General features: G+C 38.9%; 3 protein-coding genes and 1 long non-coding RNA gene across 5 annotated transcripts in view; 3 read left to right on the forward strand and 1 right to left on the reverse strand.

Moving 5' to 3' along the window:
* The first annotated feature begins 663 nt into the window (after positions 1-663).
* kctd2 (potassium channel tetramerization domain containing 2) lies at positions 664-8243 on the forward strand. Its single transcript, XM_027013367.3, has 6 exons — positions 664-1369; positions 1903-2011; positions 2405-2496; positions 3319-3414; positions 3928-4053; positions 4489-8243. Exons 1-6 carry the CDS (start codon positions 1022-1024, stop codon positions 4516-4518), a joined length of 801 nt encoding a protein of 266 aa, XP_026869168.1. The 5' UTR covers positions 664-1021; the 3' UTR covers positions 4519-8243.
* Positions 8244-8474: 231 nt separating this feature from the next.
* Positions 8475-17450, forward strand: slc16a5a (solute carrier family 16 member 5a). The gene is made up of 5 exons (XM_027013348.3): positions 8475-8766; positions 9880-10313; positions 13718-13861; positions 13964-14785; positions 15988-17450. Exons 2-5 carry the CDS (start codon positions 10022-10024, stop codon positions 16248-16250), a joined length of 1521 nt encoding a protein of 506 aa, XP_026869149.2. The 5' UTR covers positions 8475-8766; positions 9880-10021; the 3' UTR covers positions 16251-17450.
* A 2480-nt stretch (positions 17451-19930) lies between these two features.
* LOC113579423 (uncharacterized) lies at positions 19931-21681 on the reverse strand. Its single transcript, XR_003410873.3, has 3 exons — positions 21411-21681; positions 21136-21248; positions 19931-20940 (listed from the first exon to the last, which is right to left on the reverse strand). It is a non-coding gene; the product is annotated as an uncharacterized LOC113579423 (long non-coding RNA).
* A 96-nt stretch (positions 21682-21777) lies between these two features.
* Positions 21778-23176, forward strand: part of tap2t (transporter associated with antigen processing, subunit type t, teleost specific) — a 4701-nt gene continuing 3302 nt past the window's right edge. The window contains exons 1-4 of one of the 2 annotated variants that reach the window (XM_035533513.2): positions 21778-21999; positions 22519-22728; positions 22964-23078; positions 23164-23176. The exon at positions 23164-23176 is cut by the window's right edge and continues 118 nt beyond it. In XM_035533513.2, the coding sequence (XP_035389406.2) occupies positions 21978-21999; positions 22519-22728; positions 22964-23078; positions 23164-23176 (360 nt within the window). In that variant the 5' untranslated portion in view covers positions 21778-21977. Of the gene's footprint in view, positions 22729-22963; positions 23079-23163 lie in introns of both variants that reach the window. The other variant, XM_035533512.2, reaches the window with a different exon arrangement.

Genomic DNA, 23176 nt, shown 5'->3' on the forward strand with positions numbered 1-23176 from the left:
GCTATTAGTGTTGTGATTTGTGTGTGTGTGTCTGTGTGCATGCACACACATGTAAACATACTATTGATTTTATTAATTACTAATTAAGCAACATATGTAATACATATTAAAATGTATAAGTATAAAAATTTATCTTTTCAGAACTCATTACTATGCTACATTACTATGCAGCATTCAATAACTATATTATTTGAAATTCATAATGGACTGCTGATAAAAATCTAATTAACCATAAGAGTGATCAACCTGAATACTTGCAAGTTATGTTCCTGCCATATCTGATTGTCCATGTCTCCTGCAACAGATTTGACTATAGTGAAAAGACACACTGGGAAATGTTGTTTAATTGCATGTTTAGTGGAATGTCTTGGTATATTCTTCCTGGATGTAGTATGCTTAGAAATAGACAATGGCCATATAGTCCATGGAAAGTGAGGTGTGCAGACTGAGATGTTGGCCTCACTTTGTGTAGACAGTCATAGAGATGGTTAAGTCAGAGTATTCTGATCAATCATAGATTATCATAATGTGATAAATTATAAATAGCAATCCATAACTGCTATTATCCTAAATACCTTAAGTCAGTTCTACTATTTTGCAAAGTACATACTTTTATTATACCAAGACGGAGTAATTTCGACCCGGAAGTAATATGTTGTAGTTCCCTCATAATATTTGTGGGTATCTTATATGAATCGTTTGAATAAACAAGGCGGACCTATGTCGTGTTATATAGAATTATAAACTATGTTGCCTCAAGTCAGCGTTAGTAACATATTACAGAATTTTTGTCGCCGTCATCAATGCGTTTAGACCTAATCTATTTTTTGCAACGCCCTACGAACAGCCACCAAAAAGCAATCTGTGGCTGCCTTGCTAGCTAGCTAGTTAGCTATCTGGCTAGCTACTGTTTACATAATTAGATAGCTAACTAGTCAAATTAACCTAGCTAGCGAAGTGTAGATATTACTGATTAAAATATCGTTGTTTGGCGCATTCTAGCTGGAATTTTGAAAAAAAAATGGCAGAATTACATATTGAGCCGAATGCAACGGGCATCATCGAGCAGACCGAACATCGTGAAATCCGTGCTTCAGTTAACGTTAGGCTTCCCTCGCCCACTCTCGTTATTCCGTCTCGGAGTGGCTTATCTAGTCCAGGGGTCTCGGGTTCCAGACCTGTTTTTGGGTTCCCGATGAAGAGCAACCCTAGTTCCCCATCAGAACCTACAGAGAAACCAGGATCTCGGTGGGTTCGGCTGAACGTCGGGGGCACCTATTTCATCACTACGAAACAGACCTTATGCAGGGACCCCAAGTCGTTTCTGTATCGATTATGTCAAGAAGATCCAGATCTGGATTCAGACAAGGTGTGTTCTATATCTATATATCTATATCTATATATATCTATATATCTATCTATATATATATATATATATATATCTAATAGAATATGTATGCAACTAACCAGAATGTATACTGCTGGATAAAAAATCACGTGTTGGTAACATGTGCACAGCTGCTCCACCACGGGTTTCTTCACACACCCAGAGTATAAATTCCAACAGTTGGTGAGAGTCTCAAGTAGATAAAAGTAGGTTTTTCATTTGTAGAGAATGATTACCTTAATGTCTTGTCTATAATTAAATATTAATTAACTGTTCAAGCTAAATTATTGGTCCCTTTTCTGTGTCTTTTTCTTTGATGTTTACTTTCTCTGTATGAAGCTTTGTTTAAGGACCATTCGGGATGCCACAATTTCAAAGAACTGTATTATAATATAAAGAAACAACATTCACTTATGCAGTTTAGAGGATGATGAATCATTGATGAAGTGTGACTTTGCCTGAATCTGTGGTGGCTTTTTCACATGACCATAACACATTACTGTCTTTCTGCACAGGATGAGACAGGAGCTTATTTGATTGATAGGGACCCCACATACTTTGGACCCATCTTGAACTATTTGAGACATGGTAAACTGATAATCAACAAGAACCTTGCCGAGGAGGGTGAGATGGTCTGAATATTCTGTCTTTGATCCAGCATGGCAACAGTAATTATGTGGTTGGTTTTATAATCATTTTTTGTAGAGAAAGAACACAACCTTGTCAGGTAAAACATAAAGCTGAGGAATGCATTAAAAGAATGTTACCTCTTTTAAACTACAGTGTTCAGCTAAAGAATGCATTTAAATTCAAAGTCATTTGATAGATTAATGTATGTGCAGTATATATCACATTTCTTAAAGTATAAATTTAAAAAAGCTACAGGCTGTATTTTGTGGGAAAAACAGGAGCTGATCTGTAAGAATAAAAAGATGGGTTAAAAGATTTTTTTTTCCACAGGAGCTCCCTAAAATATTCTGAAGTCCTTATTATTGAAGGCTTGTCTCATCCTTGCAGGTGTACTGGAGGAAGCAGAGTTTTATAACATTGCATCACTCGTAAGGCTGGTGAAGGAGAGGATACGAGACAACGAGAACAGAACATCCCAGGTGTGGGGACATCAAACGGGGTGGTGGGGTGCTTTAACTTGTCTTATTTCTTTTCTTATGGCAGATTAGAATCACACAGGTAAACTGTACAAATTGTATCATCTGTTCATCCTAACATATTCAAAGTCAGGAAAATTACTTGGAATATAGGGAATATATGACATGAGTCCCTCAGTTTTCAAGTATATTAAGTGAAAGAGCTACTTTTTCTTCTACAGCCATTGTTTAGTTATTTATTCACTTATTTTCCTACATCATGAAAAAACACAGTTAACTGAAGAACAAATAGCTTGTCTAAATTCTACCAAAACAGAATGTCTGTATGTGCACCTTAAGTAATGTTTCACTATCTTCCTTAAATCGTTCATATACTCTCTTATTAGTCAGCATAGTGTAAAATATTAAACAGTTTTGTATGATAATATATCTGAGTATTGTATTAAGCATTTTGCAAATAATAAAAGAAAACAATGAGCCTTATAAAACACTGCAATCCCTTCATTCAAGATCCCCCATAGAACTCCACTCAAGCAAAATACATAATGGTGCATGAGAGAAGAATTGGCATATTCCATAACAAACTAACAGCAACTTAATTAGAAAGCAATAACTGTTTGTAATACAGTGCTATGTCATTGCTTGCTTGTGACTTTAAGAAAATTTAAGAAACTCAGTATGCCATTGTTCTTCACCTTGCTTGATGTATTTAGCAGATGTTTATTTCACATACACTGGCTGTTATTGAGCAGTATGATTTCTCAGCGTGTATTGTTTAGATGTCTTATAAAGACATGGAGACAGCTTAGCATTCTGTCTTTGCAGGGCCCTGTGAAGCATGTGTATCGTGTACTCCAGTGCCAGGAAGAGGAGCTCACTCAGATGGTTTCCACTATGTCTGATGGATGGAAGTTTGAACAGGTGAGTCCTACTTTCTCATTGCTGTGCTCTTTGATGAGTATGTGTGGTTCTGTGTGTCTATGATGCAGGTAATTAGTCTGAGCACATTGTATTTTGAATATGTGGAGTCTATTGAAAAGAGTGGTTAAGTTAGCTTTACTTGGAATCAGACTTTTTCTTAATTTCCTTTGAAACATCTTTTGTTCAGTAGAAAACACCCAGCTGTAATTTCAGAATAAGTGAATTTTTGCGTAATTCAATGTTTGGGTTATCTGGCTCTACATCTATCCATTCAGTCTGCTAAACTATGGATTTCTAGTTAGCCTCCACTTTATTCCATTAGGTGTATTGTAGACTTCAAGCCCATACTGGACAATCCAGCACAAGTCTTATTTTGACATACATTGGTTTTGTGAACCAGATGATCATGATGTATTCTGCCTATTTGCCTATTTGTGTCACTTAATAACCACCCATTCTTGTTTGGCATAACTATCTTGTCATTACCTTGATTCAACTTGCTTGCCCTTTCAGCTTATTAGCATTGGCTCTTCTTACAACTATGGCAATGAAGACCAGGCAGAATTTCTGTGTGTGGTTTCCCGGGAGCTCAACAACTCCACTAATGGGATTGTTATTGAGCCAACTGAGAAAGCTAAGGTGAGAACTGGACATGAGCTGTATATTGCTGTATCATTTTAAAGCTTTTATAAACAAAGAATGATACCATGTTGTTAGACCATACATGATAAATATCAAAGACATCTCTAATATCCACATAATATTGCCTTTGATCTACCCTTGATCTACCATCACCAAGTTGAAAACAGAAGGCAGTAGATTTCGTATTTGTGACCTCTGTCTGAGTTCAAGCTCTTCTGTAACCGTATGCTGTAATTTGTCACTGACCTCCAGGACAGTTTAAATATGTTCTCAGTTAAGCAACTGTCACTTTAAATAGCTGAACTCTTGCTTCATCAGGACTTAACGCTCCTATTGAATGATGTATATCAATTGATATGTTGACATGTCCTGCCGATATCTCACCCATGGCTGGATGTTTTCATGTTGTTTTTTGCCTGCTATGTTTTATAGATCCTTCAGGAGAGAGGTTCCCGGATGTGAGGAGAACCTCTTGGCTGTTCTGATGCAGATGTTTCAGCAACCCTCATCCAGACTTCTGTCCTTCCTCCACCATGCAGCAGACTCCAGGTCCATCAGCTCTCACCCCTGTCCTAACTTTCTTTTGCCATCCTCCCTTGTGCCTTTCTGCAGTGTGGGTCTCTTGATGATACCACCCTCCCCCTCCCAGCGGTGCTGCAGCATTGGCCATCCAGCACCATCACAAGCGATCACTGCTGTTCTTGATCAATCAAAAATGATAAAGACGTTCTAGTTCAAATAACCTGTGATTGTGAGACTGCTGTTGACAGCTAAGGGGGAGTCCAAGCAAGGTTTCTGAGGTTTTATCTATCCATTATAACCTTAGTTTTCCACGCAGCCTCAAAACCTAATTGAAAGCATCGCATCCTGATCATCTTGATCCTAATCATTGTAATCTACATTGTTGCCGATATGCTTGTTGCAAGGTATGCTTAGACCCTGGCCAGCTAAGCTATGTCTACATCAATGAAATCTCCTCAGGACTTCCAGGGGTACAAAAGAGTAGATGAAACCACTGTCCCCCTCCCACTACTCCACTGCTCCTAACAACCCCATTAACTGAATGTACAAGGTGAGTGAATGAGTGAGCAGGTCATGGTCATTTCACTGTCTGCCACCTCCTGGCTTGGCAGAAGGTGCCGCATGGAGCAAGACGGCTGGCACAAAGAAGATGAGCTGGAAACATGCAACATCTGTCTCCATCATGGTGTGTGTTTCTCTTTAAGTCTCTCTGCCCTCCTGGAACTTTGCCCAGGAATGACCAGAGGGGAAGGGAGGACACAGATGGGCGATTTCCTGCTTGGGCAGCCCACCCATCTTTTATCTTTCCCTGCTCTCGTAGCCATGGACATTTCATGCATTCAAACTACATAAAAAATGAAAAGAAATCTGTAATTCTGGGACATGTAAAGATTATGATTAATACAAATACATGTATTAAAAAGAGCCTGATTGCAAGTCATGTAATTGTTATCTGTATCATAGCTGTAATTTATGTTTAATTGAATGAATTACACGATTTGGCTGGGGAGGGTTATGAATGGATCCATGCTCATAGTTTACTTTGTCCAGTGCCTGCTCACTCTTTGTGTTTCTTCCAGGTATTCGCGTATGACTGGAAAACATGAGGTCTTATTTCACACTATTTGTCAATATTGTTTTTACTTCATTTTACAAAAGTGCATATCGTCATACAAGTGCTCCAAGAGCTTGTTTAGACAAAGTGCCCGGTATTTTGAGTCCGGGCAAAGCTAGTTGGGTGGTTCGGTAACATGATTGTTCATTTGTTTGACTCAGTAGGTTCAGTTGTACTTCTCCCTAGAACATCATCATATCTTGGCTATTTAACTGTTTCTATCTCATATTTAAAAAAGTAAATTCTAGTGTAATAGCTTTGAATGTTAAGGGCTGTATTTTCCATGGATTGAGATGCTTGTCCTTATGTCAAAATATATTGTATAACTCAAGGTAAACTGCTAAATTCATATTTTGACATTGGACAGTACATAGTCCTCTTTTACAATGAATTAATTGCCCTCAGTGTTTGATATTTGGCCAATGAAGAATAACTTAGAAACTAAATCATCCACTTTTAAATATGTAAAACCTACTAAAAAAAAATCTGCTATTATGCTAACAAAAAGTGTACATTATCAGATGTGGACAGTATTTGATGAAAGTTTATCCTTAGTAAATATAATGCCACACCTTCATGCAGGCTATGTTGGTCATATCATTTGGAGAGTCAGAGGCAGCATGATGTACATCATGTCAGAACTGTTTTTTTTGGCATGTTTTTTCATTCCTTTAAAATGTAACATTATTTTCTTGAGTTTGTGTTGGAAATCTTTCCCTCCACATTGCCTTATACTTACATGATGTTTTTTTTCCTATTTAAAATGAGAAGCAGAAGAAAAGGCTGCTAAACAAATGTACCAGGCCAGTCCATTTGCTAGTCTAATTTTTAATTTCACAAAACATGTTTTCTTTGTTAGCAGGTGAGTTAAAGTTAGGTACGTGTTGTCTAGTAGAAATGTGTTGGTTGTGTATTTTAATACTCTGGTTTTGGCTCATTGAACAGTTTCAGAACAATATAATTCTCTCTCAGACATGATTCTTTGTTCAGCCCTACTTGTTTATTAATTTCAGTTGTCATAATGGGTGACAAACAGCTCTATCTTCCTGTGTGAAGCTACCATTTAATCTGTGTCACTGACTTTTATTTCTTTTAATCATTTTAACTTGATTTACAATCATCTTCTTGTCAGTATCCAGTGAACATTTCTCAACATAAGGCTTCCCTAATGTTTAAAAGGCTTCTTATGACCTATGCCTGAATGTTCTGAGGCTTTTACCCAGTCCCTTGTTTCACTATATTATATGTGCTGAGTACAGGTTTGCTTCTTCAGATTTCCCTTTTGCCAGTGCCTGTATGTTTGTTTGTTTTACTCATGTCCTAAGGACACTTTTCATTTGTGCTCTTATTCCTGTACTTACTTGCACTTTAAGTATGTCCATGTCTTAAGTTTTCTGACTTCCACAGAGGTGTGTTACCCATAGCAAGGTCACACAAAAATGTCATATCTCTGCAGCCATTGCAGTTTATGTGGGGTCACATTACCATTTTGGCATAATCACAGTAAATGTTTTCTTTTTTATGGTTTATATAATTTTGAGACATTGTAATATTTGAATTGTGCATCTAAATGACATAATAGAACTTTAATATAATTCCTCTTTTTATCTTTAAGACCTTTCCTTCCCCTTTGTGGGCAAACAAAAAGATGATGAAGCACAAGATGTTTCTCGCTGGTGCAGGGGGAGACAAATCTGAGTAATCAGTCATTTGGGGGATTGAGGGTGTTCTTTGTGTTTGGTACATGAACGCATGCATGGTGTTAGTACATAATGTTATATACTGGGACTTTGGCTTTGTGTTAGCTAAGGGGTGAAGTGGTGCATGGACAGTGGGTAGCGAGGCTTGATGACACGTGTGTTGTGAAACTCTGACAGGTCGTCTGTAACTGAAGACTTATGATGCCAGAGCGTGTCTCCTGCTTTGTTTCGTTTTGTCTTGTCCAAACCTTAGGTTAATATTTATCACAGGAATTTTTGATAAAAGTGTGTAGCACTAAATGTCATTTAAAAGATGACCCGATAGAACATGAATGCAGACTTCGGTTGTGTTTATTTACATTAAAAATACTTCATATTCATAAAATGGGGTTAGATTTCAAGACTGCCATAATAGTCTGCTACGCCTGCATGCTTTTATATACAGTACACACGTGTGCATGTGAGCACACAAAAAAGGCATTTAAACACATATTAAAAACCTGTTGCTTACACCAATGTTTTGAGTGTGTTATCAACTGTATTGATGTCAAGTGTGACCTTTGTCTAAATGGAGATTGTGGAGCTAAATGTTCTGGAAATGAATAGTCTGGGTCAGACTGTCCTTTAATTCTTTTTTTTTATTTTTAAAGTTTTGCCTTCTGAAGCGGTTTCTTTCAATGTACAGATTAAAATGAGGGGGAAAGTGTCTGATTTTTATCATAAAATGTATTTGTGTTCAAAATCTTGTTGTAGTTCTCATTTTATCACACAACTTTGTTGCAGTTGCAATTGTTTACCAGAGAACTGAGCATGTATGTACACCGTGTATGAATAAACAATGTTTTACATAAGCAACACGCTTACCAAAACTGTATAGTACGCATAAGTGAAAATAACATGATTTGTCCCTGCATACAGAAGTAGCTTTGAAAGTTATTACATATTATGACGAACGGGATTTTCTTTTGGATTGCGTTTAGTAAGGTGAAAAACAAGACCCAGAGCCCAATCAAACTGATATGTTTATTCACTTTGGACCAGGCTATGACCGTGGTGGGAAATACCATAGCAGGGGCGCTCAAATTTCGATGGTCCGTCATTAAAGGAGCCACGGCATAAAGACGTTTCTCTTTAACCTTATCGTATTTTGTGGCTGGTTCTGGGAACAAGTGTATTTTGCTCTATGCTTTGGAGGCAGATCTGTAGTATTTGCATTTTCCGCTCTCCGTAACGTTGCCGATGGGTTTGCCCACTCCCACTTTACCCCGAACATGACACCGTGCATACACTACTTGTAATATTCGCCAACACGGCTTCAGCCTTGGCAGAAAGGGACATGATGACCACTCAAACCGAAGGTTTGAGTCACTGAAGGTAGGATCCCGCGTGTTTGTCTGAGCCACGGCAGTCAGGAGAGTAGGTACACTATTACGTTCACGCAGGCAATAACCCAAGAAGGCATCCCCCAGGCACTTCGTTTAGATGTTCGATTAGCCTACGTGTCGAAAGAATTTGAGTTAGTTTAAGTACAAGTGTGGTACCTACTACTTTTTGGAAGTCTCATTAGTCAGTTTTCACTGGTATTTTGTCTTGCTTTCTCGTGTTTTTAAACCTACATCAAAGAATGGCTTAACTTCTGTGATCTTGGCTAATGGCCTTACAGCAGTGGCACTGGCAAACACAACTACAAGTAGTCTGTTTTTGTTTCTCATTTGTTAAAGCGCCTATCTTTCCTGTTTTTTTTCCCACTTGTCTCCCGACTTAGCTAACTGCTCTGTTGAGGCAGAGAAAACTAAAATATTAAAATACAAGTTACAAGACATCTGTTTCATTTGTCCACTCACACTATTCTAGTGGTGATGCTCATGGGACTGAAAATCTTGGTAAACGCCACTAGTTTCATGCTTACCAAATTTTGAACCAATTTAGTTGTCAGCTATGATAAAGATTTAGCAATTTATTACAAATAACTCGTCTTCGACACTTCCTGATCTTATGTTATCCAATAGACTGGCTGGTTCGCTTTCGTATTTCCCTATCAAGAGAACAGCCCTTTACTATATGTTATCCTTCAATTATTCTATCCGTTTCTATTTAAAATGTTATACAGTTTTTTTTAGTCTATGACAGAGGCTTTCGCTCAACTAGTTCATCAGTTTAATTGGTCATATTGTGTAACATTTTGAGGTCATCCAGGCTGAACATGTACTTTATTAAGTTAAACAAACAAACAAATAAATAAATAATATGTAAAATAAAAGCGTCCTCATGTAAACAGTGATCTAATTTATGGAGCTTAGCACAGGAAGCCAAGTCTGTTGTGTTAAACGTTTTTGTGTTTTGCTTTCTTATGTCTTTCATAATGCAAATATGACTTAAATTACATTAACGGTTATAGCATGGCGCAACTGATCAAATTGACTGGTCACAACAATACACAAAATGCAATCAAGTTAATTTTAATTTTTAAAATTTTGTTCTACATAGATTCTGTGAAGTTGTGAAGAACCAAGCATGTGTAAGCCTGCCTTGAAAGCAAATAGTTGCCGAGACCAGTCCAGAATATCCTGGTCCATATAGGCATACAACGGGAGCAGTGACAATCAGGTGACTCACTCAGGTATCAGATATGACTCCTCAGAAGGAGCAGGCAGGAGAGTCCTGCTGTCGAAGGTCAGAGGAAGGGGATAAAGGAGTAGCAACGCCAACCATGACTGAAGCACATCCAGTGGCCTTTGATGCACCAGATGGGGGCTGGGGCTGGGTGGTTCTGGTTGCCACCATTGTGGTCCTAGCCCTGACACTGGCCTTTCCATCCTGTATGGGCATCTTCTACACAGATCTTCAGACAGAGTTTCATGCCAGCAACAGTGAAACATCCTGGGTGCCATCTATAATGACTGCAGTCCTACATGCTGGAGGTAAAGATAGCAGTTCTCATGCTACATTTCTGAATGCCAGCTGAATGTGTGCTTTACATTTAGAAGAATTTAGTTCCTTTAATCTGAAGAGTGTTAGTTAATTTCCAGTCTCTGTGTTTGTCAGAAAATGTTTGATTTGCAAACACGAACCTGGATACTTTCCTCTAGTGAACAGGAAGTTGCAGTTGTTGGTTCACATCTGCTTTGATAATTAAGGCTGATACTTTGCCTCTTAAAGATAAACACACATGAGTCTACATTGTGTTCATTGATTACAGTTACCAGCAAAGACCATAAACGCCAAATCACATTATAAAGGATTTATGGGTGTGAGAGAGGGAGCTCCAGTATTTGCTTTCTGTGTTTACACCTTAATTCTGACAAAGAAGAAGATTGTTACAAGGATTTGCAATTTGATTATGCTGCCATTTGACAGAGTTGAGTGTTCTCTTTGCAGAACCATAGTGACTGTATAGATCAGGGACATGCATATATACAGTCATGGCCAAACGTTTTGAGACTGACACACATTTTGGTTTTCACAAAGTTTACTGCCTCAGTTTTTTTGTCAGATGTTTATATGGTATAGCGATGTACAAAAATAAGCATTTCATAATTTTTTATGTTTCTATTGACACATACATCCAGTTTAAGCAAAGACTTAATATGTACAGCATTGACCCTTCTTTTTTAAGACTTCTGCAATTCGCATCAGCATGCTGGATATCAGCTTCTGGTCAAAATCTTGACTGACAGCAACCCATTCTTGTCTGATCAGTGCCGGGGTTGATCACAGTTTGTGTTTTTGTTTGTCTACCCTCTTTTTGAGGATTGACCACAGGTTTTCAATGGGATTGAGATCTGGGGAGCTTCCTGGCCATGGACAGAAAATTTCAATGTTTTGTTCACCATTTGCTCAAACTTTTGCCTAAAAACATTGCCATGAATAAGAAATGGTATCAAAACATCCTCCAAGAGCAACTTCTCCCAACGATCCAGGAACAATTGGGTGATGAACAATGCTTTTTCCAGCATGATGGAGATGATGTCACAAGGCAAAAGTGATAACCAAGTGAGTCGGTGAACAATACATTGAAATGTTCTATCCATGGCCAGGAAACTCCCCAGATCTCAATCCTCAAAAAGAGGGTGGACAAACAAACACAGAAACTGTGATCAACTCCAAGCACTGATTAGGCAAGAATTGGTTGCCATCAGTCAAGAGTTTGCCCAGGATCTGATATCCAGCATGCCAAGGCGAATTGCATAAGTCTTAAAAAAAAGAAAAAAAAAGAAAAGAAGGGTCAACACTGTAAATATTAAGTCCTTATTAAACTGGATGTTTGTGTCAATAAAAAGTAAAAAAAAAAAAAATTTACATATGAAATGCTTATAATTGTACTTCACTATACCATATAAACATCTGACAAAAGGATCTAAAAAAAAAAAACTAAGGCAATGATACCATGAACATTGTGAAAACCTAAATTTGTGTCAGGCCCAAAACCTATGATACCACTACAAAATTTAGTTTCTCTAGTTTTACATTTGATGGGTATGTGTTTGACCAGGCTGAGCAGTTTTGTTTTATTCTATAAACTACTGGCAACAGTTCTTCTAAATTCCAGATATATTGTATTTTAGAGCATTTTTTTAAATGAAAATTACTAATGGTCAAAATAAAGCAGTTACAGAAATTTCAAACCACAAATAATGCAAATAAAACAAGCTCATATTCATTTATAAACAACACAGTACTAATATTTCTACTTTGGATGAGTCAAGAAATCAATATTTGGTGGAATAACCCTGATTTTTAAATCACAGCTTTCATGCGTCTTGGCATGCTTTCCACCAGTCTTTCACATTGCTGTTGGGTAACCTTACGCCACTCCTGGCACAGAAATTCCACAAGATCGACTTTGTTTGATGGCTTGTGACCATCCATCTTCCTCTTGATCACATTCCAGAGGTTTTCAGTGGGGTTCAGGTCTGGGAATTGGGCTGGCCATGATAGGGTCTTGATCTGGTCGTCCCTTATCCACCCTTTGATTGACCTGGCTGTGTGACGGAGCATTGTCCTGTTGAAAAACAAACAAACAAAACAAATCAGAGTTGGGGGACATTGTCAGAGCAGAAGGAAGCAAGTTTTCTTCCAGCACAGTTTTGTGAGTGGCTTGATTCATGTGTCTCACAAAGACAAATCTGCCCGATTCCAGCCTTGCTGAAACACTCCCAGATCACCACTGATCCTGCACCAAATTTCTCAGTGGATGCAAGATACTCTCCAGGTCTCCGTCTAACCATTACATGACCGGGTGTTGGACAAAGGTGAAAATTGTACTCATCAGAGATGACCACCTTACTCCAGTCCTCTACGGCCCTTATGATCTTTCGCAAACTTCAGTCTGGCTCTTCTTTGCTTCTCATTAAGGGCTTTTTTTTTTTTTAGCTTTACTTGACTTCAGCCCTGCCCCAGAAGCCTGTTTCGAACCGTACTTGCTGTGCAATTCACCCCAGCACACTTTTTTTTTTTTGTAGGTCACTTGACATCATCTTATGGTTGTTAAGTGACATTCAAATGAGATGGCGATCATCGTGGTCAGTAGAGAGTCAGTTTTAACCTCTGCCAGTCTGCAGGTGGTGTTGTCCCATGTGTTTGCTGTTTGACCTTGTTCTTATGAACCACAGTTTTTGAAATTTTCAAGATGGAAGCAACTTGATGCTCACTGTATCCCTCTGCCAGTAAAGCTACAATTGAACTCTTCTTTTCCTCATTAAGAACCTTTCTTTTGGCATGGTCTGTAGCTGTATTTTGACTACACGTACTTTTTGGGTAGTCCCAGGACTGCGTTTCCCATCCAGCTGGTTCTATAACAAGAGAATAGTGATGACAGCAGCAGTGCTTTTTATACTGTTGCTCGTTAGAATAGGATTTTGTTCAGGTGATCACCTAATCAGCATTTCATTAAGTAGAATGAGGTGTAATCTGTGAAGGAATTCAACAAACACTTGAATGGAATGGCTAGCACCTGGGGCAGGAGCATTAAAGCTGTTTCTCTTGCTTTAAAATTCACACGCACAGACGCATGCATGTACATTTGAGTGTGTGCCTGTGTGTATGAGCATGTGTATTTGCATATAAAGTAATATCTTTTTTTAAAAACATTTGAAGGAATGTAAAATACAGTGGGGGGAAAAGACTTCATTCAACAATAACTGTGCATGGCTTATTTACTAAAAGCTCTACTTTTTATTAATCATTTATCACTGTGTTAAGCACTATATTGATCTAAAGTGGTCCTTATAGGCATTCATTTTGTAAACAAGGTGGCTGGATTACAGTTGAATCCTTTGGAGTTCTTTTGGTGTTTTTTTCCTAACAATAAGTGTTTAATTCTCAGGTCCTCTATGCAGTGTCTTAGTGGAACGATTTGGTTGCCGGATAACAGTTATGGTGGGAGGAGTCTTGAGTGGAATGGGAATGGCAGCCAGCTCCTTTACACATTCCATCATTGGACTTTACATCACTGCAGGGGTCATTACAGGTCAGTTTGACCTCAATCTTCCCAAAACAGCCAAACTCTGACACACATAATATAGTTACATATTCACCTCACTGAATTTCTTTAAACATCCCCCTACCCCAGGCCTAGGCTTTTGTTTCAGCTTCCAGCCGGCTGTCACAATCCTGGGCCATTATTTTGTGCGCCGCCGTGCCTTCGCCAATGCTATGTCCTCCACGGGCACCGCTCTGGGCCTAGCCACACTGCCCTTCTTGGGCCACTACCTGCACAGTGAACTGGGCTGGAGAGGTAGTTTCCTTGTGCTGGGCGCTGTGCTGCTCAACTGCTGCGTCTGTGGTGCTGTTATGAGGCCCCTGGTGCCACGCTTGCCCAAAAGACAGAGTAAATGCCCTGCACCGGTGCCCGAGGGGGGCCTGAAGGCACGTGTGGGGGTGCTGTCGAAGAGCCTGGCAACATCCTTCCGCCGCCACATGGCATTCGACCTGTTTTGCAGTAACCATCGGTTTTGCGTCTTCTCGCTGGCCATCACCTGGATGATGCTGGGATTCGTGGTGCCACTGATCTTCCTTGTGCCCTACGCCACCGACCACGGCATGGACCAGAGCGAGGCGGCACTGCTGCTCTCCATCATGGGCTTCACCAACATCTTTGTGCGGCCACCCGTGGGACTGCTCTTTGGCCTGCCATGGTTCAAGGGTCGCCATATCTACGTGATCTCAGTAGCAGTGCTGCTGAATGGCCTAAGCGACAGCATCTGCTGCATTGCACCCTCCTTCTCTGTGCTGCTGATATACGTCCTGTGCTACGGGCTGTCGATGAGTGTGGTGGGATCACTGGTCTTCACTGTGTTGATGGACATAGTGGACATGAGGCGCTTTCCTGCAGCACTTGGCCTTCTGTCCATCATGGAGAGCGTCACACTGCTGATTGGGCCACCTCTTGCAGGTAGAATGAAAACACAAAGTGTGCTGATGTGTCTGTGTATGAATTTGAGTGTATGAATGGTTTGAATGTATTCGTATTTGTCTAATTGAGGTTAACCGTGTGAAGTATTTACCACAGTGGTTGTTCATCAATGGTTATTTCACTCTTTTTATCCAGTTAACCAATTAACCAGTGTGTGATGAGAGCCCGGCACTTAGATGCACTGGTTATACCAAAACATCCATTAAGTAGCTCTTGAAATCTGTCATTACTCAATACCAATACCACTGCCCAATACCTTCCAAAACCTTTTGTGGCAGTCTTTCTATTAAACAGCTTGACAAGTGATATAAATCTTAGCTGTAATTTCATAACGATCAAAACGGTTTGGTTTTATCTATAACTCAAGCCCAAGTACAGTTGGTGCCAATGATGCCTGCTTGTTCAGTCCTGCTTTCAAGTAATCCATTCCTCCACCCCTAAGCATTCGGCACTTTGTGTTCCTTTGTTTGTGCTTAAAGATGTACCTCTCTAAGTGTGTATGCATGTGGACAGAAATTCTAAGTGGGAATGGAATGTTCCTTGTACTGTGAAAGCAATGAACTTAGAAGGAAATTAGAGGGCAGGACTGGGACTGGTGCCAGGCTCTCTTTCCTGGGGTGCTGAGATTGACCAGGCAGCTGACTGCCTGGCATAAGCGCTGTGCTGACTTAAAATGTCAGCCATGCAACCCAACACCATCCACTGGCTGTAATGATAAAGTCTCACGCTGTAGGAAACACCCTGAAATGTACTGCCTCTAATTTTAAAATTAGTTACTTATTAATGTATTGTGAAAACATTGGTATCTAATTTGTATATAACAGTTGACCCATTACATACATCATTTTCATCGCATACACCCTGTTTTTCTGTTATGCGTTATCAGTTCTCACCTAGATAGGTCTGCTTATTTAAGCATGATGTAGTTCACCCATGACAAAGCAAATTAACCTATGACAAAGCTAAGGTGAAGTCAAGAACATTTTATCCAGTGCTTACTACTTTTAAAACACATTAAATGGTTCATGAAGTAAACCCTAGGTATTATATCTTATAGGGTAAAGTCAGACCTACACCTCTTTAATTATGACCCTGCCATGTGGTCTAGTATGTTGTGATACTTACAGATACAGTAAATCACTAAGCCTACCTGATGTATGTGTCTTGTTGGTATGATTCAGGCAGTCTAGTGGACAGGACTGGAGAGTACACGTACCTGTTCCTGGCCTGCAGTATCACGGTGGCCTCATCTGCCTTGTTTCTACTGGTGTCCTTCTACTGGCTGGACAGGCGTGAAGCAGCAAAGAAGGTGGTGCTGCCTACCCTGGATACACAAGATGTGTCTGAACACAACCTGGTGCCAAAATATCAGTACATCCGTGTGTCTGTGGATGGGAAGGATGATCGTTCTTTCACCGCAATGGAGCGCGTCACTAGTGTCTGAACTGTATCCATGGCTGCACCATGACCATCTCAGTTAGTGTCTCGGGTCTGTGTGCTACATCAACTGGATAAATATGCACATGTATTTCAGTATGGTACTGTTTACATTTACAGTTTATTTGTGTATGCCACCTATTCAGGAAAAAATAGTCTTCCTCTTATGAATTTCAAAATAAGGTTTACCCACCTTGAACTCAGACTTTAGAACAGTTAGGCATGGCACTTTCACCTGTTTACATTATCAGGTTCTTAGAATCCCATAATAAAATTTCCATGCCACCATTTGCACAGATTCTAGATCCCTTCAGCTGTACTGCACAGTGAGCTAATGAGTCTTCTTATGACAATATGGTTAATGTCCAGGCTGGAAGTTTTAAAATGAGTGCTGTACATTTCTTTTAAAGAGTTCTTGACATCCCCATATTACATAAAACAGGACTTTTATCATTTCCCACACATCAGCTTTGTACTGTTTCACAGTGTTTGAATGTGCTTCAGTTTTAATGATTTGCTTAATGGTGTCATGGAATTGTGCACAAACAAGTGCTATATAAAGGATAATATTTAGGTAGAGCTGCTATCCTGGAGTACAGGCCAAAGATGCTGCTGCTTCCACTGCTTTTTAGTGAAGTTAAACCAATACAAATATCAACATTGTTAATAAAGTTGTTTTATTTAAATTTTATTTTAATATTGCTATTTTCAATTTGCCATATGAAAAGTTTGGAAGTCTACAAAGGAGGAAAGGGCTATGTATTTATCGTATATATCATTTTATTTAGAAGACAGCTGAATTTTTTATAGAAACTAATAAAAATAAATAGTTCTTAATTAACTAAGGCATACAGTCTATTCACAATAAATGAATCCCATAGGCTCATGTAACTGTAAAATTCCGAAGTCTAGTTATCACATAAGGAGAAGGGTCTATCTGCAGAGCCACAGTACCGCACTTTCAGACCCAGATTATCAGGGCCATACAAGTACACGTCTTGTGGTTCATTTAAGAAAGTGTTGTATATATTTCTAACCAAAAACAGTTCTTCTGTTGTTATGATGTCAAGCTTGTATAGAAGAACCCTTTTTGGTGCTATATAGAACTACATACCAAGCTATATATAGTGTATATATAGTTCTAAATAGCACTTTGGTGCTATATAGAACTATAGGTCTGTTTAAAATAAAAAATCAGTTGTTGGCATTGATTGGTCTGATCTTTCTCAAGTGACTTGTACATTACATACTGTATATACTTTTGTAATGTAAAAACAAAAATGCTCCCTTCCCTAATACATTTGTTTTACGTTCCCTGCTTACAAAAAAAAAAAAAAAATCATAGAAGCCAAAGTTTCTGTTAGCCCCTGGTCGTACTCAGTAGTAACTTATGGTATTTTGTGTTTTCCTGATGTCACGGTATAAAGGACTCTAATGATTTATCAGGTGATCTCAGGTGATCAGATGCATTTGATGATTTCTTAAAGGCATCTAAATGTGTCCTACATAGAATTCATGGTTCTAAAGAGAACCATTTCCTTTACTAAAGAACCCTTCAGAGACGAGCCAAGACATGCACAAAACACACACATACATACGTGCATGCGTGTGTGTGTGTGTGTGTGTGTGTGTGTGTATATATATATATATATATATATATATATATATATATACACACACACACACAGACATACAGAGAGCGAGAGAGCTTGGTGTTGATTCTTGTAGAATTCAGAATTGGAAGAGGAATGATGTAGGTGCAACACAATCTTCTGATGCTGAATGCAGAAGGTTTGATGGGCTGCTCAAGCATCTCACCTGCACAGGATTTCTCAAAGATCTTCAATGAGCTTCAGAGCCTATCACTGAAAAACTTCAGTTAGATAATTATATTATTTATCTAATTATAGCCAATCTAAACAGATTCTAATGATATTTATAATATTTTTTGGGAAATTCAGTTGTCTTCTTGTGAACATTTCAAAACAAAAGCACTTCTCATCACAGTTGGCCCCTCCTAGCATTGTTTTATTTTCTCCATTCCTGTTCTGGTCCTTGTTTTTGTTTTTACCAGTTGTACCTGTTGTTTCACCTACTTTTTGTTAGCCCTTATTAGCCTGTGTATATAAACCCTGTGTTTATTGTCATAATTTGTCTGATATGTGGTTGTTCAGCTGGGATGAAACTGGCTGTTCCTACACAATCCAAGTTTGTTATGTCTCAGTACCACCAAGTGCTGTTGTATCTGTTCCCACTCCTGTTTCTGTGCCTTAGGTTCCTGTGTCTGCTCCTGCCTATGTTCCTTGGTTTGCTCCTGTTGTGACCCCAGCTTCTGTGTCTGCTCCTGTGTCTTCTGTTCCTTTGTCTGCCTGTGTCCATCCTGCTCCTGTTTCTGCCCCTGGGCCTGCTTCTGTACCTGTCCCTGCTCCCTGTCATTCCAGGACACCGACAGTTATAGAAAGGTTCCTGTTCTTGGTCTGTTCTGTTTTTGTTTTGTGCGAGAGGGAGGCTTTTGTTCCACTAGGAGACATATCCATATGGCAGGAAAGCTTGAAATGCCAAGTAGGGAAGTTGAGGAATTCGGAAGTTGGAAACTCTACAATGAATAAAATGGGAAGATCCAACACACTTTGACTGCCAGTAGGACATACCTGATAAGCTATGCTGAGTGTGAAAGAGGTTTCTCAGCACTTAGTGACACTTCCATAAATACAAGAAATCATTTAAGAACAAGAAACCACTCTGGTGTTTTCTTCATTTACATACATAGGCATGGCCCACCTCTTAAGATGTTTAACCCTCACCCTTCTATGCAGTCCTAGCTCGGGAATAAGTCAGCTAGCAGTAAATAAGTAATAGAGGCACATACTATCACAACTAGGCTACTGTGGCCTAGTGTTTTTGCAGGTTAATATCTATATATGGACTGGAGCATTAAAGTATGTTGTGAAGCTTTCAAAGTGCTTACATACTACAACTGTTGTACTTAATTTTAAAAATCTGCTTTTCCTCAACCATGATAATAAGGACAATTAAACACAACAAAAAGTTGAATCGGTAAACAGGCTGTAATTATTATATTCTTACAGTTAAGCATATGAAGTTAAATGACACCTGACTAGGATTCTGGGTTAGACAGACATAAATATTTGCAACCCAATGAATATTGTGGATAAATTTCTAAATATGTGGATAAAAATTATAGAAACGTTTATAGTACGTTTTTCGGTACCAAAAACAGTGAAGTGTTGAAATATTTTGAAATATTTTTACTTTAAAACAAACAAACAAAAAAAGCCACATGCATTCACTCATGCTTTTTTATTAGTATGCGATCCACAAGGGTCGCTATTACCACACTGGTTGCTTTTGTGTGCATCGGCTAGAGCTATACCCTCTCACCAGCCAGAGCTCACGGTTGCATGTGTTTGCAGTCAGTTATCCTATGTAGAACTGAAATAGTTCATTGCCAAAACATCTGATTTACTAATATAATTTTAACGCTGTATTCGGTAAGACTGAAAAGAGTGCTGACAGCTTGAAAAGTCCACTCTCTTTTCAATCAGACCAACTGCAGCTTTAAAATGTGATTTCATCTAGCTGACCTTGTTTGTCTGAAAATAAAATGTGCTACTCATTACTCGATATAGGCATCATTTATGCTGGGGTTGCTGACATATTTTCAATACTCTGAAAATATTAGTGTTTCTTCCACAGACTGTCTTTGCTTAATTTTTCATTTATAATTTGTGCAATAATATGCTTATTTTAGTCAATTACCATGTATAATTGTATAGCTACCATGTTTTTACAATCCGAGCCTAGTTTGGGCTCATAGACTCTTTATATAGTCTATGGTTGGGATATAACGAGAGCTGTGGTATAGACTGTTTGCGAGCACATACACATGTGCATGTGTGTGTAAAAACACACCACAAGTGTTTTTTACTGTATGCTTAATCCCTATACTCTTCATACCTTTTCCTAGTAATTTATAAAGTCTGTACTCTAAGAAACTATAATAAGCCAAGTAAATAAATAATGAAGAATTTTTCACACCTGGAATACTATATCAGAAGCACAATGTCATATAGTCTTTTTGTGACTTCATTCAGAAATGCTGCACTTATGCTAGAAAATTACTTTCTAAATTCTAATGTAATTTGCCAAAAAATCAGTTGGAACAACCTGGATAGGATGGTGAAAGTAACAATAGTTTCAAACAAAAGTAACTTAAAAGTTCTACACTTAAAAAATGTTCCTGGTCATTAACCTGCATCAGGTCGACTGCAAAGGTACACACAAAATATTTTACATATTGTGTTTTTAAAATAAAACCCTAAGTTGGTGAAAACATTTAACATGTTTTTGCACCATGTTTGTCAGATTAGCCAAAATTACACATATCCCTGGCAAAAAACAGATCACATGACCTATTTCATTTCAAAACCAGGCAGTAAGCTCTGCAACACTGGAGACTTGATGATTTTTTTTCTTTCCTCAGTATACAGATTCAGTCTGCATGAATGTGTTCAGTGTGGTGTCCCTCTGACTCCTACTGAGACAGCACCAGAAGAAACCACTGGACCGCAACCCCCCATCTTCATCAACAGTGTGGGAGAGAATGAAGGTCACCTACCTCTCTCAGAAAGTCCCCAGTACCTGCACTCGCAGCAGCTTCAGTGTGTCAAATGCTTCTGAAGAAGAAGATGGAGAAATGAGGTGGCGGGGGATGCCTACACACCTGGATGGTATCCAATTTACAATTACAATACACTTATGCCTCCAGGACACCTAATCATGATTTCTTGGTGACGGCACAGAATGACAAAGCTCAGCATAGCTCCTGGCCTGGAAACACTCTCAGAGCTCCTGACCAGGTCAGAGCTTACAGCTCTAATGCTGCTCCTGCCGTGGGCCAGAGCTGCAGGAGACAGATGGAGCAGCGTAGCTCCAGGAAGAGGAGGAGAGAGCTCTTCTCACAGCTCTGAGATGGAGAGCAGCCCTAGCAAGATGAGAAGACGAGAGAATGAATGCAAATGACTAGTTCCTTCACTCAAGCAATAATAATAATAATAATAATAATAATAATAATAATAATAATGATAAACTTGTTTGACTTTTTGTATAAGCAGTAAAGATAAAATAAAAATTAATGATTGTTTACTGTAGGGTTTTTGGAGGGTCCAGCTCATTTTTTTTGTGATAAAAATATAACAGTGATTTCCGAACGCCAGTAAAGCAGATCAAAACTGATTTATACCAGCAAGCTAGTTAATAAAGTACAACACCCTCAAACGTGACGAGTTCCTTTACGTACAAAACGTTATTACGTACAGTATACACGTATTTTAGTCTACAGTATTTTATAAATAAAAAACTAAAAATGTTACATTAAAATTCTCTCCTAAGGCCATGAAAGCGTGACTGAAATTCTGACGTTAATCACTACAGAAGTACTTGTAAAGAGCTGGTAGGGGGGTCAGTCTAAGTAGATGTTACTGCACGCTATTGCCCTCTAACGGTTCTTCCAATAATTTATGACCAAGAAGCCACAGTGTTATAAATTACATATTTAAGTCGTTATTTCTAAGGGATTTTGAGACAGTACGCACATTTCACTCTTTGGGGAATAATCTGATTTGTTTTCCGTCAATATCTGAGGGCAAATCTACGTAAGCCTGCTGTATAGTTGTAGCAATGAAACTGAAAGTAAAACCCTAGCTGACCACGAATGGAAATTTTAAGGGACAGTGGTAAGATCGTTGGATATATAGAGTTATTCTGGTCATGCGAATAATTTTAAAACACGATTTCAATTGGTAGCTACTCTTAATTCAGATTGCATAACGGTACGACCAAACGCGAAACGGTTTGTATCGTGTAGAATACAGTTGGGTCTACACGAACGATTTGAAAAAGTGTTAGCTGTGTAAAGAAGCGTAAGGACAAGGCATAGGTGAACGTTTCTTCGATGGCTCACCCAATCGCATATGTCATTGTCCTCTGCTGTGACCTGACCCTCTGGCTATCACTGTTAACAGGACTACTGTGGTTTGAAGGAACCTTTAGACTGGACTTGATCTGGCTTTCGGCTTTCAGGACTCTCAGTTGGGTCGTACTTAATGGAGCTAGTTCTGTGGTTGGGTACAAGAGTTCACGACCTCTGCTAAAGCACTGGGTAGCTTTGTTGTGTTTTTTGCCTGCTGCCTATGAAACTGTACAAACACTATTCTCGGGAACCCAACGGGGCTTCACTCCTGTGCCCACCCTAGGCATGGTGGTCCTGAACGCAGTGGCTGCCACTCTGGTGTATTTGGTGTGGGAGAAGGCATTTCCATCCAATGGGTCACCTAAAAAGGATGCAAAAAATGAGAGAAAAGATCAAGAGGCCAAGGCTCTCTTGCTGAGAGTGATTCACTACTCCAAACCAGACTTCCTCTACCTGGGAGCTGCCTTCCTTTTTCTCATATTGGCAGCATTATGTAAGTTTAGCTTCTGTGCCTCTCTATGGTTTGCACAAAGTCTTAATTTAGCCTTGTGCAAACCTCTGCCTTGAATTATCCTAAATACTAAATGATAAACACCCACTTTAACATAAGAAACAGGGTTGGATTTTTTTGTTTTTATATAATTACTTTTTGCTCATGCTTCAGTTATATAGAGCCAGCAGCAATGGTTTAGATATAATAAACTGTAATGTTGCAATTCTCATTTCAGTTGAATCATGTATTCCATACTATGTGGGAAAAGTCACTGATGTTTTGAGTGGAAAATACAAGCATGGGAAGTTCAAGTGGGCTATCGGATTCATGTCACTGTACTCTTTTGGAAGGTATGTGCATTTTCTCTGTTGCTGTTTGCTGTTTTCCTGAATTTGTCTAAGCATGCTATATATATTGTTTGTTTGTTTGTTTTAGTTCTATGTTCACT

This window comes from Electrophorus electricus, chromosome 15 (assembly GCF_041902795.1).
Source record: "Electrophorus electricus isolate QZ-2024a chromosome 15, ASM4190279v1, whole genome shotgun sequence".
Classification (NCBI taxonomy): Eukaryota; Metazoa; Chordata; class Actinopteri; order Gymnotiformes; family Gymnotidae; genus Electrophorus; species Electrophorus electricus.